The following is a 10323-nucleotide window of genomic DNA, read 5'->3' on the forward strand; positions in this document are numbered from 1 at the left end:
CACAGACACCCTTGGATCAATCAGCGCCTACATCTTGGGACTGGGCCCACAAGGCTTGTCGTGATGTTTGTTTTCACCTCCCTACAGCCTCCCCTGCAACATCCTCTTCCCTCTGCATCCTCATCTTCTGCTCTGTAACAAATCCTCCCTCCCTCTCTCCCTATCTCTCTCTTTCTCTCAGTCTGTGTGTGTGTCTTGTCTTTTTTTAAGAGGGATTTCTTTCTGCACAGAAAGCCGCTACTGGCTCTGTTCTGAGAACCGATTGCCTGCCCTGTGATCGGCATTGGCCGCTGCATGACCACGTGTTCCCGTTCTGCCACCAACCAAAAGGCAAACCCCAGAGTTGCTGCTGCTAAAGCTGCTGCTCTCTTCGGGACAGAGCCCAGATAAGCCTGCAGTGTTTGGGACTTTGCTTTAATCTGTTCTTACACAAAAAGAGAGTGAGAGATCTTATGTTGATTGCTGCACACAAAACATTCAGGCAATGGAAGTGCAGAAGCAGCTGCTGGGTTTTTTTTTTCCCAGACAGCGAGAGCTGGATTTGCTGCTAGAACAGCGAATTCCCACAGTGACATTTGACAAGGACACAACAGCCTTGTGGTTGCTGTGGTCCTCCTCTTCATGATTTATGAACACACACTAACATAACTTGACTTAAGGGGACACATTTAAAATAAGACAGCCTCAAGTGAATAAATAAAACAATAAAAGCCTCCTATAGTTGGTTTGCACTAATGATAAATGGAAAAGGGGTGTGCTGCAATTGTTATGCAAGGAAGGAAGGAAGGAAGGAAGGAAGGAAGGAAGGAAGGAAGGAAGGAAGGAAGGAAGGAAGGAAGGAAGGAAGGAAGGAAGGAAGGAAGGAAGGAAGGAAGGAAGGCAGAAGTAGATAGATAGATAGATAGATAGATAGATAGATAGATAGATAGATAGATAGATAGATAGATAGATAGATAGATAGATAGATAGATAGATAGATAGATAGATAGATAGAAAGAAAGAAGGCAATGTGGGTGAAGTGTCTTACCCAAGGAGACGACACCGAAAGCCAGAACATTAATGTCTTAAACAATAAAACCCTTCCACTAGAGGGTAAACTCCTACATACGACTCCACTGTCGCCCCAAGGTAAGTTGAACGTTAGGTAGGTATATACCAAGGTTATTATTGTTAACTAAAACTGATTTAATGATTAAAAACTAGAATCAAACGCAAAATGTCTCCTTTTTGTGTGAAAGTTGTACATTTAAGCTCAGAAATGTACATATGCTCCAAACAAAATTTAATTAGCTGTTGTTGAGCAAGTTGCGCCCCAATTGCTTCTCTGTGTTTTGTCAGATCATCTCAGCACCCATGGTGAAATGGTTTAGATAAAACCAGCTTTTCTCTAGATAGGACAGCCCTTTAAACTCGAAACAAACTCTGCCAGTTTAACAACCAAGAAAAAACTGCAGACAGACCTGAAGGTTTTTCCCAACTCACATCTCAACCTTTCATCTTCCAGTGTACCATCAATGCTGCATGTCATAAAGAAACAAGTCTGATCTGATGTCTCCCAACATGAAAACATGCCTTAAGTGTTCAGATTGAATGCAAATATTTAAATAACTAAGATTATAGTGGTTGGTTAATAATGTGAAAAGATTCCGTTGAAAAAATAGAGAAGAGATTTAAAGTAAAGAGATTCAGCTACAAGCAGGCAGCACAGATAGATGGTCAAGTTTGTGGTCAGTTAGCATAATCAAAAGCCTTATTTTTAATCTTTGTCTGCAATAACATTAAATTTGTTCCTCTGAGTGGACCGTCTTCTTCTCTGTAACCTCTTTGCTTTGTTTATAATCACAGCTTTTATTACAGTAGACTAAAGGGTTGCATTGTAGACTAATTTATATTTATACAGGGTAATTTGGAAGGTTTGAATACATCTATACTTCCCTAAAAGGAAAGGAGTCCTCTGGAGTGGAGTTCTAATTGTAATACAGTTTGAAACACGTAAATGTTTTGTGTTATTTTCTTTCAGATAGGTTTTAATAGATTTGAATCCCTTGTATTTCGATTTTGTAATACAGAATAGTATTTAGAAGGATGTAAGCTGTTTAAGCTTTTGCTAAAATTCTGCCATAAAATCTGGTAATGTAACGGCCCTGAGAAATACTGTTTATTCAGCATTTCATGGCACACCTCAACCTGGTTGCTCCTAACCATCCTAATTAATGTGCCGGTTTACATTGGTAACCAGTTGGGTAATCCATTAGGAATATAATCCCCAAAACATTCATTACTAGACTTTTTAAGAGAGCAAACTTAAAGTAATCTTAGTTAATTCTACAAATTCTGCCAAGAGTTGTTTATTGATGCCTATAGATTTTAACTGCGGTAGAATATTCTATGAAACATATTAACAAATATACTGTTAGGACTGTATGTATGTTTGTGAGAATTGGTTGATTTTTGGAAACAATATACAGCTGATACTTTTTAAGTAGAATAGATCCAGCATTACTCTCATATTCCTTCCCGAACTAAATATCCAGCAGACATCGTAAATTCACAGAGAAAAAAAGCTAAAGCTGTAAGTTAACTTCCATATTGCCCACTGTTCTTTTATTCTGTAGAGTCGACATCATAACGTCAAATTGGGGATTTTACAGTTTTGATTCTTTGACCCTTTTTTTTACTTTTATTTTCAGTGTTTATTTATTTTTGTTGTTGTTGTTGTATTTATTTGCTTAGATTTATACCTGAAACCTACAAGTAAAAGTTTAGGCAGCTGTGCTGAAAAATGAGTCTGAAGCAGCGTTTAATTTCTAAGCGATGATCAAATTATATAGCTTAACCAAAAGAACAAACCACCAGTTACAAGTGTTTAAATAAGTATTTTGCATATGATGGTCATAAAAAAATAAGATGATGATATGCACTGAAACTAAAAAAAAAAGAGTTTCTCTTATTAATCATAAAAAGAGTCATTTGAGGTAGTTCACGCATTTCATATAATCATATTTAAAAAATGAGAATGCATCTTATGATAATTATTTCAGTATTATTTTTACTATAGCTCTTATATGTCTCCCACCCCAGGCATGAAGCTGTTGCAGAACTGGAGAGCTCCTTCAGTGACAGACTGCTGTACTCTAAATGCACCAGGGAGCGTTATCACAGACCTTTCCTCCCAGCAGCTGGAAGACTCTATAACCACCACCACACCAACAACCTAAATAAGTTGTTAAATTCATGCTGATTTTTGCAGTTTCTGCCTTAGTCAGTTAAATAACAGGCTGCTGTCATTTTGCACATCTCTGATGTTGCTGCTATTTTCCAATATCCAAAAATGACCAGCTGTATATTGGTTATTTATTCTACAGGTGCAGATTTTTTATATTGTTTAAACACTTTACAGTACAGTATTTCATTTGCTCTTCACTATTATGTTATTCTTATAAACTTTTCTAAAGTCCAAATATGTGTGACCATTTTTTTCTTTCTTTTTGCTGCTTTAAACACCAGAATTCCCACATTGTGCCACAATAAAATGATTTTCTATTCTATTCTGTTCTATTCTATATTCCAATCATAAATAATCGTCATTATATGTTTAAATTTGAAAGTACTTTTAAATTAAAACAGCTGTTAGCAAAGAAAATCACAATTTACACAAAAAGAAGCTTGAAGCTATGTGTCAATTAATCTTTATAAGGTTTTATTTCACTGGACAAAGAGATAAAGTTACTGAAATGAAATAATGTTTCAATAATATTCCAATTTATTAAAAACCAATGTGGATGTATGGAGATGTTACAGATGTTTGAGATCGGCCTGTTTTTCCAGTGTAGTCCTGTTTTTCTGACTGTGACTGGCTGGATGTGCTCTCTTCATCTTCTGACATGGGAGCTGTCTCGGAGCTCGTCTCCCTGGCTGTGAGTTTCCTGCATGGGTCCGCCTTTTAAAGTTGCTGTTTGTATCTCTGCCTCTGTCACCTTGAACCCCAGTCAGCTGGCAGATTGCCGCTCACATTGAGCCTGGTTCTGCTGGAGGTTTCTTCCTGTTAAAGGGGAGTTTTTCCTCTCCACTGTCGCTACAAGCATGCTTAGTGTGAGGGATTTCCTAGAGCTTTCCTTAGATAGAAAACTTTGAATCAATTTGACTGTACGATCTGGTGAACTGTAAAGTGCCTTGAGATGACATGTTGTGATTTGGCGCTATATAAATAAACTGAATTGAATTAAATTGGAGGGATGGATGGAGAACAATTTCATGTATGTATTTTTGGAGATCACTGTAACTAATTAATAGTAAATTAAATAAACAAAAAGGCAAACTAAAACTGAACAATGTAGTCAGGATTTTCACTTTGCAATTAGGCTTTGAAAAGGGAGAAATATGGAGTGTTTCCCTTGATATCTGCTTTTCCGTTAGGCTTTCATAAGAAGCGGTCTTATTTTAAGCATGTTCTGACAAAGTAAAAAGTCTAACTGGGCGGAACATACAGAGAAAATGTCCTAATTAGCCATTTTTCTGTTGGTGCTAATTAGCGCTGGCCACCATGAACAAGCCCCCCCATTTCTACAAAGATTCAGCTTATTTTATAAGTGCGCAAGTGCGAGTCGGCCCAACAGAAGATTTGGCCCGGCCTTGGAAAATGTAATTTCAAAAAAATTTTGAATTATTCATCTTAAATTAGTTATTAAAAGTAATAATTTGAGGTGCTGGTGGTCGTATGTGTTATTTTAAGAATGGAGATGGGAGTAAATGAGCAAATTGAAGCGGAGTAGGGAGACCTACTTTGAGAGGCGGAGCTGAACCTCCGCTCCAGTCGGCGCGGCGCGTTCGTAATGAAAGGCTGCCTGTGACTTCCTCGCTCTTCTTCGGCAGCTACATTGTGTGGAAGGCAGCAGCACGTTGTTGGCTTCTCCACGCTGAACTTTACAGCGAATTAACGCTCTCCTGTTCAAGGAGATTCAGATTCACCATCCCTTTTTCCCCCTCAGACGTCTGACGGTTAATCTCGTCGAGCGAAAAGAAGAGAAAAATGTCTGCCTCGGCGGCGAAAGTGAGTAAAAAGGAGCTGAACTCGAACCATGACGGAGCGGACGAGACCTCCGGTAAGGGGAATGGCGGCCTCCTGTTCACCGCCATTTTCACTTTCTTCTCTAATAATGTTTTATTGTGCTTAAAATGCTTCCTGTTTAGTCTGCATTTGGACAAAACGACCCACTGTTACTGCTGTACGCCGCCGGGGTGCATTTGCTGCTCGTAGTAAGAGCGGCTGCGTATTTTCAAGGGCTAACGTGTTTTAGCATGCCGCCGCTGCTCCGTTGTTTGATGCCGAGAGGCCATGTTAGCCGGGGTAAATGGCAGTTAAGTTGATGGATAATGAGTGCTCCATTTTAAACAATCGATGTTTAGTCTTAATTATACCCCTATATAAGTGCATAACCGTTTGAAAATGTGTTCACCTTAATGTTGTGGGGTATAGTGTATAGAATATGTGAGCGTTTCATTCGGGCATTAGCATCTAGCCCGCTCGTGTTGTTGTTGTAGTCTTGTCTAGAGCTAGCAGACGTTGTTTTGTTAACGCATTTAAATCACCTCTCGGTCTGTGGTTGAGAGCTTAGCCTCTGCTTTATGGGAGCAGCGCTCCGTCGTGATAATAGCGGTTGTGAGGAGGTGTGTAACCTGGCATACATCCTAGCTCGCTGCTGTTACCGCGGCTGTGTGAGCAGTCTGCTGTCCCACATTTAAACCACGCGGCCCTGTAGGCAGCAGCCGGCAGGAAACTGCGAGAGCCTGAAGGGAGAGCGCTGCAGCCATTGGCCGCTTTCTTTACTTTACTCTCTGTCAGAGCCCCGCCACCAATACAGAACATTAATGTTATATACCATGGATTCATCGTTCCTCCACTGATCATGGTTTAACAGTAAAAATAGACTGGAGTTTATTTATTTAAAAAACGTGATGTAGTTGGGTCATGTTTGAAGATGGAGGTTCGTATAAAATAAATGTATTTTATATCTTTATTAAATAAGATTTTTTTTTTCACCCACAGAGAAAGAGCAGCAGGAAGCTATTGAACACATCGATGAAGTTCAAAATGAAATTGACAGGTAAGAAGAAAATGCTGATTTTGTTTAAAGCAAGATTTAATAAATAAATCTATATACATTTTTAATGGTCTATTACAATTGATATCAAGGCTTTTTCTATGCCTTTTCTCTGTAACTTAAACGTGGATGTTTGGTTTAATTCAACATGTGTAGTTGGTTTTTTCTTTTAAATTAGCTTTAGACTAAATATCTGAATAGTTTTAGTGGCATAGTTTACTTGCACATTTAGAACATAGTTATAGGACATGGCTAAACTCAAAAATATTTTGGGGTTGTTTTCTGGGCAAAAAGACTTTGGAGTTAGAAGTATATAACTAAGAAATTCTACCTATATTAGTATATTTTTCTAAACTTTTAAATTAGTTTTAAAATATATATATATATATATATATATATATATATATATATATATATATATATATATATATATATATATATAAAATATCAAAAATGTCTCTAAATATATTTTTTCTATCTGAGGGTTGATCTTTCATCCACTGATCCTTGATTTTATTTCTTTTTAATGGGTAAATGTTTTCGTTACCTTACTTTTACACGGAGACAATTGCCTGCTTTCTTCTTTTTTTTTTTTATCTATAAAAATTAATGTTTGTAATAATGAATCTTATGTAATGATTTGCTTGAATAAGGGCTAAAGACATGGTTTTATTTGAGACTGATGTTAAAACTTCAGTAATTTTAGCCCCTTGTGTTTCACATCTTGCGGTTCATTTGGACAAAAACCTTTTAAGATCAAAATGTTGATTTGATCGCTGGTTAATTAAGCGGGTGTGTGCCAGGATATGTACATTTATTTATTTTTAATTTTTTATATTTTTTTTCATTAGGTTGAATGAGCAGGCCAGTGAGGAAATCCTGAAAGTAGAACAGAAATACAACAAACTCCGCCAGCCGTTCTTTCAGAAGAGGTCAGAGCTGATCGCCAAAATCCCCAACTTCTGGGTCACCACATTTGTCAACCATCCACAGGGTAAGCGATTAAAGAATAAAACCTGCTGTTTTTTTTCTCTTTCACACAACTTTTCTAGTTGAAGCTTTAAGTACAAATTTGCCTCGTTGATGTTTATCGTGACAGTATCTGCTCTACTGGGAGAGGAGGATGAAGAAGCGCTTCACTACCTGAGCCGAGTGGAGGTGACAGAGTTTGAAGACATCAAGTCAGGCTACAGAATAGATTTTGTAAGTGGCTTTACTAGTTTTTCTCCCTTTTTTTCTCACTATTGACGATTAAGATGTGAATTAATCCCGTACTTGATTTCATTCTTTTTTCAGTATTTTGATGAAAATCCGTACTTTGAAAACAAAGTACTTTCCAAAGAGTTCCACCTCAATGAAAGCGGAGACCCGTCCTCTAAATCAACAGAAATCAAATGGAAATCAGGAAAGGTATCTTAAGTGTTCAGTGATGCTGTTCAGATTGTTTTGTATCTGGTTGGCTTTTTTCGATGTCAGAGTATGAAGATGCACCATAGGCTGTTTCGTGGTTCCCAGCCTCTTGAAACTAAGCCACCTATGTGAATTGCTCACAGCTTTATTTCTACTGTTTGTAGGATCTCACCAAGCGGTCCAGTCAGACGCAGAACAAAGCTGGCAGGAAGAGGCAACATGAAGAACCTGAGAGCTTCTTCACCTGGTTCACTGATCACGCTGATGCTGGTGCCGATGAGCTCGGAGAGGTCATCAAAGATGATATCTGGCCAAATCCCCTGCAGTACTACTTGGTATGTTTGTGCTAAGTGTTTGATTCTCCATCTGAGGCCTATTTTAGATTGGGGTTTAAAGTATCACCTGCTGGGTTTTTATCTGTAGGTTCCTGACATGGATGATGAAGAGGGTGAAGGCGAGGAGGACGAAGAGGATGAGGAGGGTCTTGAAGACATAGATGAGGAGGGAGATGAAGATGGAGAGGATGATGAAGAGGATGAAGGAGAAGGAGAGGTAAAGTGCTAATATTTTGGAAAACTTCAACCGATTAGGCGGTTTTAGTCCTCAACATTAATCCTGTGATGCCTTTTTGTTTCAGGAGGATGAGGGAGAAGACGACTAAGAACTATCACCTGCAAGACCATTTACCCTCTATTCCCCATAAATTTTTCCACTCATATTTGGGAGCAAAAGGTTTTTTGGAGTATTTTGTTCTTTTAGTTTTTTTTTTACCGTTTTATCCATATGTGCTTCACCTTCCATTCTGAAGCCTCTTCACCTGCTGATGCCATGTTATGTTCTCCTTTGACTCGTTCAAGGTCAGTGGCACTTTGCCTTGAATTGTGAGTACCATCTCCCCCCCAAGACATCTTAAAACAATAATAAAAGAAAAAAAATAGAATCAGCACAGTATCCAGAGTAGAATGAAGACCTGTCACACAGTTCCTCCAGTTCAAGGTTGTGTGGTAAATCAACTGAAGCCATGGTAGTGACCTAGTGCTAGCAGACCTTTCTATATTTTGTTTTCTTATAGGGACACTGTGCCCTTTAAAGTATTTTTATTTTCTCCCCCGTGTGGTTATCGAGTACCAGCTCATTCCTTTGACTTGTAATGTTTGGGGTTGGGGGTTAGCTTGGGAGGGGCAGGAGTGTATTGTTATTGGGGAGAGTGGTTATTTTGACACCATTTCTATGAACTTTTTTTTTTTCATTGTATTGTTTTACAGATATCCACAAGATTTGAAATGACATTTTTAATAAAGAATAAAACTGAAAAAAAAAAATGGTAAATTTTGTTCCCCTCTGCTGTTTCTTTAACAGAAATGTTTCCCTGATGTTTACACTTGTTTCAAATTTAAGGTGTAAAACTTGCTTTGTTACAATAATAAAACTAAACTGTATATGCATGTGTGGGAGTCTTCAAAAAAGGGACGGTTGTTTTTTTTGGGAAGTCTATTTGAAAGGCAAAAAAACTACATTTAAGTTCATCAGCTTGTAAAGGACTTTGGAGTCATAAGCAGACTTGAAGCGAAGTCTTCCCTCAGAATTCTGTTGGTGATTAAAGCAAAGAATGTACTTTCTGATTCCTCAAATTTGCTGTTAGTGATGGTATCTGGCCAGCTGCTTGGCTGGAAGGCCCAACCTGTCAAAGAGGAAATGTGCTTGGTTAACTAGAAAGTTCACTAATAGAATTTGTTTTGAATTACTGGAGTCACTGGGTTATTTAATCCCATATTTTCCGTTAATATACCCACCTAAATGAGTTTTGCACCTGGGACAGGTAGCCATGGTCCAGGAATACCCTGGGTACCAGGAGAAGTGTCTGTCTGCGGGCCAGTGCTTCATGACGTCCGCTCTTCTGAACGTGATAACCTCGAACTGATATCCATGGGGGTTCTCGAAGAGCTGGACGTGAATCCTCCTACCGCCTACAGAAGTGTCGTTGCGGCTAGAAAGCGCCAAGCGGCTGGGGACGAAGTGGATGTCCGTGCCGCGCGCCACCTCATGTCCACATGCCCGACATAGAATCAGAGTGTCGGGGCTGGTGCCGGACTCGGGCCGCTCGGCATCACACGGTTCTGAAGGATGCAGAAACAGAAGCGCGGAGCAGATCAAGGGGAACAGTAAATTGTTCCTCTGTGCTCCGAGCAGCAGCAGCAGACTGAACCTCATCGCTGTTGTCTGATCAAATGCTAACAAGAAGCTAGTTGGCCTTTAACGTTTGCAGTTCTGTGATAAACTGTATTATCACTCCAAATTGAAAATAAAATGTTACAAATGAGCAACTATAAAAACAGAACATTAAGATGTTGGGACTTATAAATGTCTAAGCACCGGATTATAAATTAGCCTGTAAAGCACATTAGCCTTAGCTTGCCTCTCATGTTTGAAGCCATGCTAGCTAATGCTAAGCAAGATAGCATTAGCTTCCAGCTAAGCGGACGGAAGCAGCGTTACATAAAGGAAATGCAGTCGGTTATCCTGCTTTAGCCATCACATTAGGAGATTGCATTACATAAAATTTGTTCTTTTACTTATAAAATGTATAAATAATTGTTAAATGTAGATGTCTTTTAGGTTAGCAAGAATGTGGTTGATTTTAACGAGAAAGAATTTCGAATACGAAAAATAACTTTTTTTAAACAAAGTTGATACTTTGTGTTAAAGTAACTATGTCCACAGACTCAGTTTGATTTTTAATTTGTGTATTTTATGTCCATGGGTATAACTTTTTTCAGAAAACGGCTAAGTTTTAAATTTCTCCATAGGCTGA

The 10323-nt window shown here is 38.6% G+C and overlaps 2 protein-coding genes across 2 annotated transcripts; one reads left to right on the forward strand and one right to left on the reverse strand.

Annotated features, from left to right (window-relative positions):
- The first annotated feature begins 4815 nt into the window (after positions 1 to 4815).
- LOC119797447 (protein SET) lies at positions 4816 to 8833 on the forward strand. The gene is made up of 8 exons (XM_038306517.1): positions 4816 to 5102; positions 6047 to 6104; positions 6953 to 7095; positions 7201 to 7304; positions 7398 to 7511; positions 7676 to 7846; positions 7935 to 8063; positions 8149 to 8833. Exons 1-8 carry the CDS (start codon positions 5030 to 5032, stop codon positions 8170 to 8172), a joined length of 816 nt encoding a protein of 271 aa, XP_038162445.1. The 5' UTR covers positions 4816 to 5029; the 3' UTR covers positions 8173 to 8833.
- Positions 8792 to 9780, reverse strand: si:ch211-51h9.7 (uncharacterized protein LOC558400 homolog). The gene is made up of 2 exons (XM_038306518.1): positions 9305 to 9780; positions 8792 to 9192 (listed from the first exon to the last, which is right to left on the reverse strand). Exons 1-2 carry the CDS (start codon positions 9720 to 9722, stop codon positions 9038 to 9040), a joined length of 573 nt encoding a protein of 190 aa, XP_038162446.1. The 5' UTR covers positions 9723 to 9780; the 3' UTR covers positions 8792 to 9037.
- Between the last annotated feature and the right edge of the window lie 543 nt (positions 9781 to 10323).

Source organism: Cyprinodon tularosa, unplaced genomic scaffold, assembly GCF_016077235.1.
Source record: "Cyprinodon tularosa strain WSP-4 unplaced genomic scaffold, ASM1607723v1 ctg583, whole genome shotgun sequence".
Taxonomy (NCBI): Eukaryota; Metazoa; Chordata; class Actinopteri; order Cyprinodontiformes; family Cyprinodontidae; genus Cyprinodon; species Cyprinodon tularosa.

Bases quoted from the DNA above. Each gene is read 5' to 3' on its own strand.
- LOC119797447 (XM_038306517.1), top strand. From the start codon at position 5,030: ATGTCTGCCTCGGCGGCGAAAGTGAGTAAAAAGGAGCTGAACTCGAAC. The intron at 6,105-6,952 runs GTAAGAAGAAAA...TTTTTTCATTAG, and splicing joins GTTCAAAATGAAATTGACAG to GTTGAATGAGCAGGCCAGTG. The intron at 7,305-7,397 runs GTAAGTGGCTTT...TTCTTTTTTCAG, and splicing joins CAGGCTACAGAATAGATTTT to TATTTTGATGAAAATCCGTA.
- si:ch211-51h9.7 (XM_038306518.1), bottom strand. From the start codon at position 9,722: ATGAGGTTCAGTCTGCTGCTGCTGCTCGGAGCACAGAGGAACAATTTA. The intron at 9,193-9,304 runs GTGGGTATATTA...CCTCTTTGACAG, and splicing joins CAGGTGCAAAACTCATTTAG to GTTGGGCCTTCCAGCCAAGC.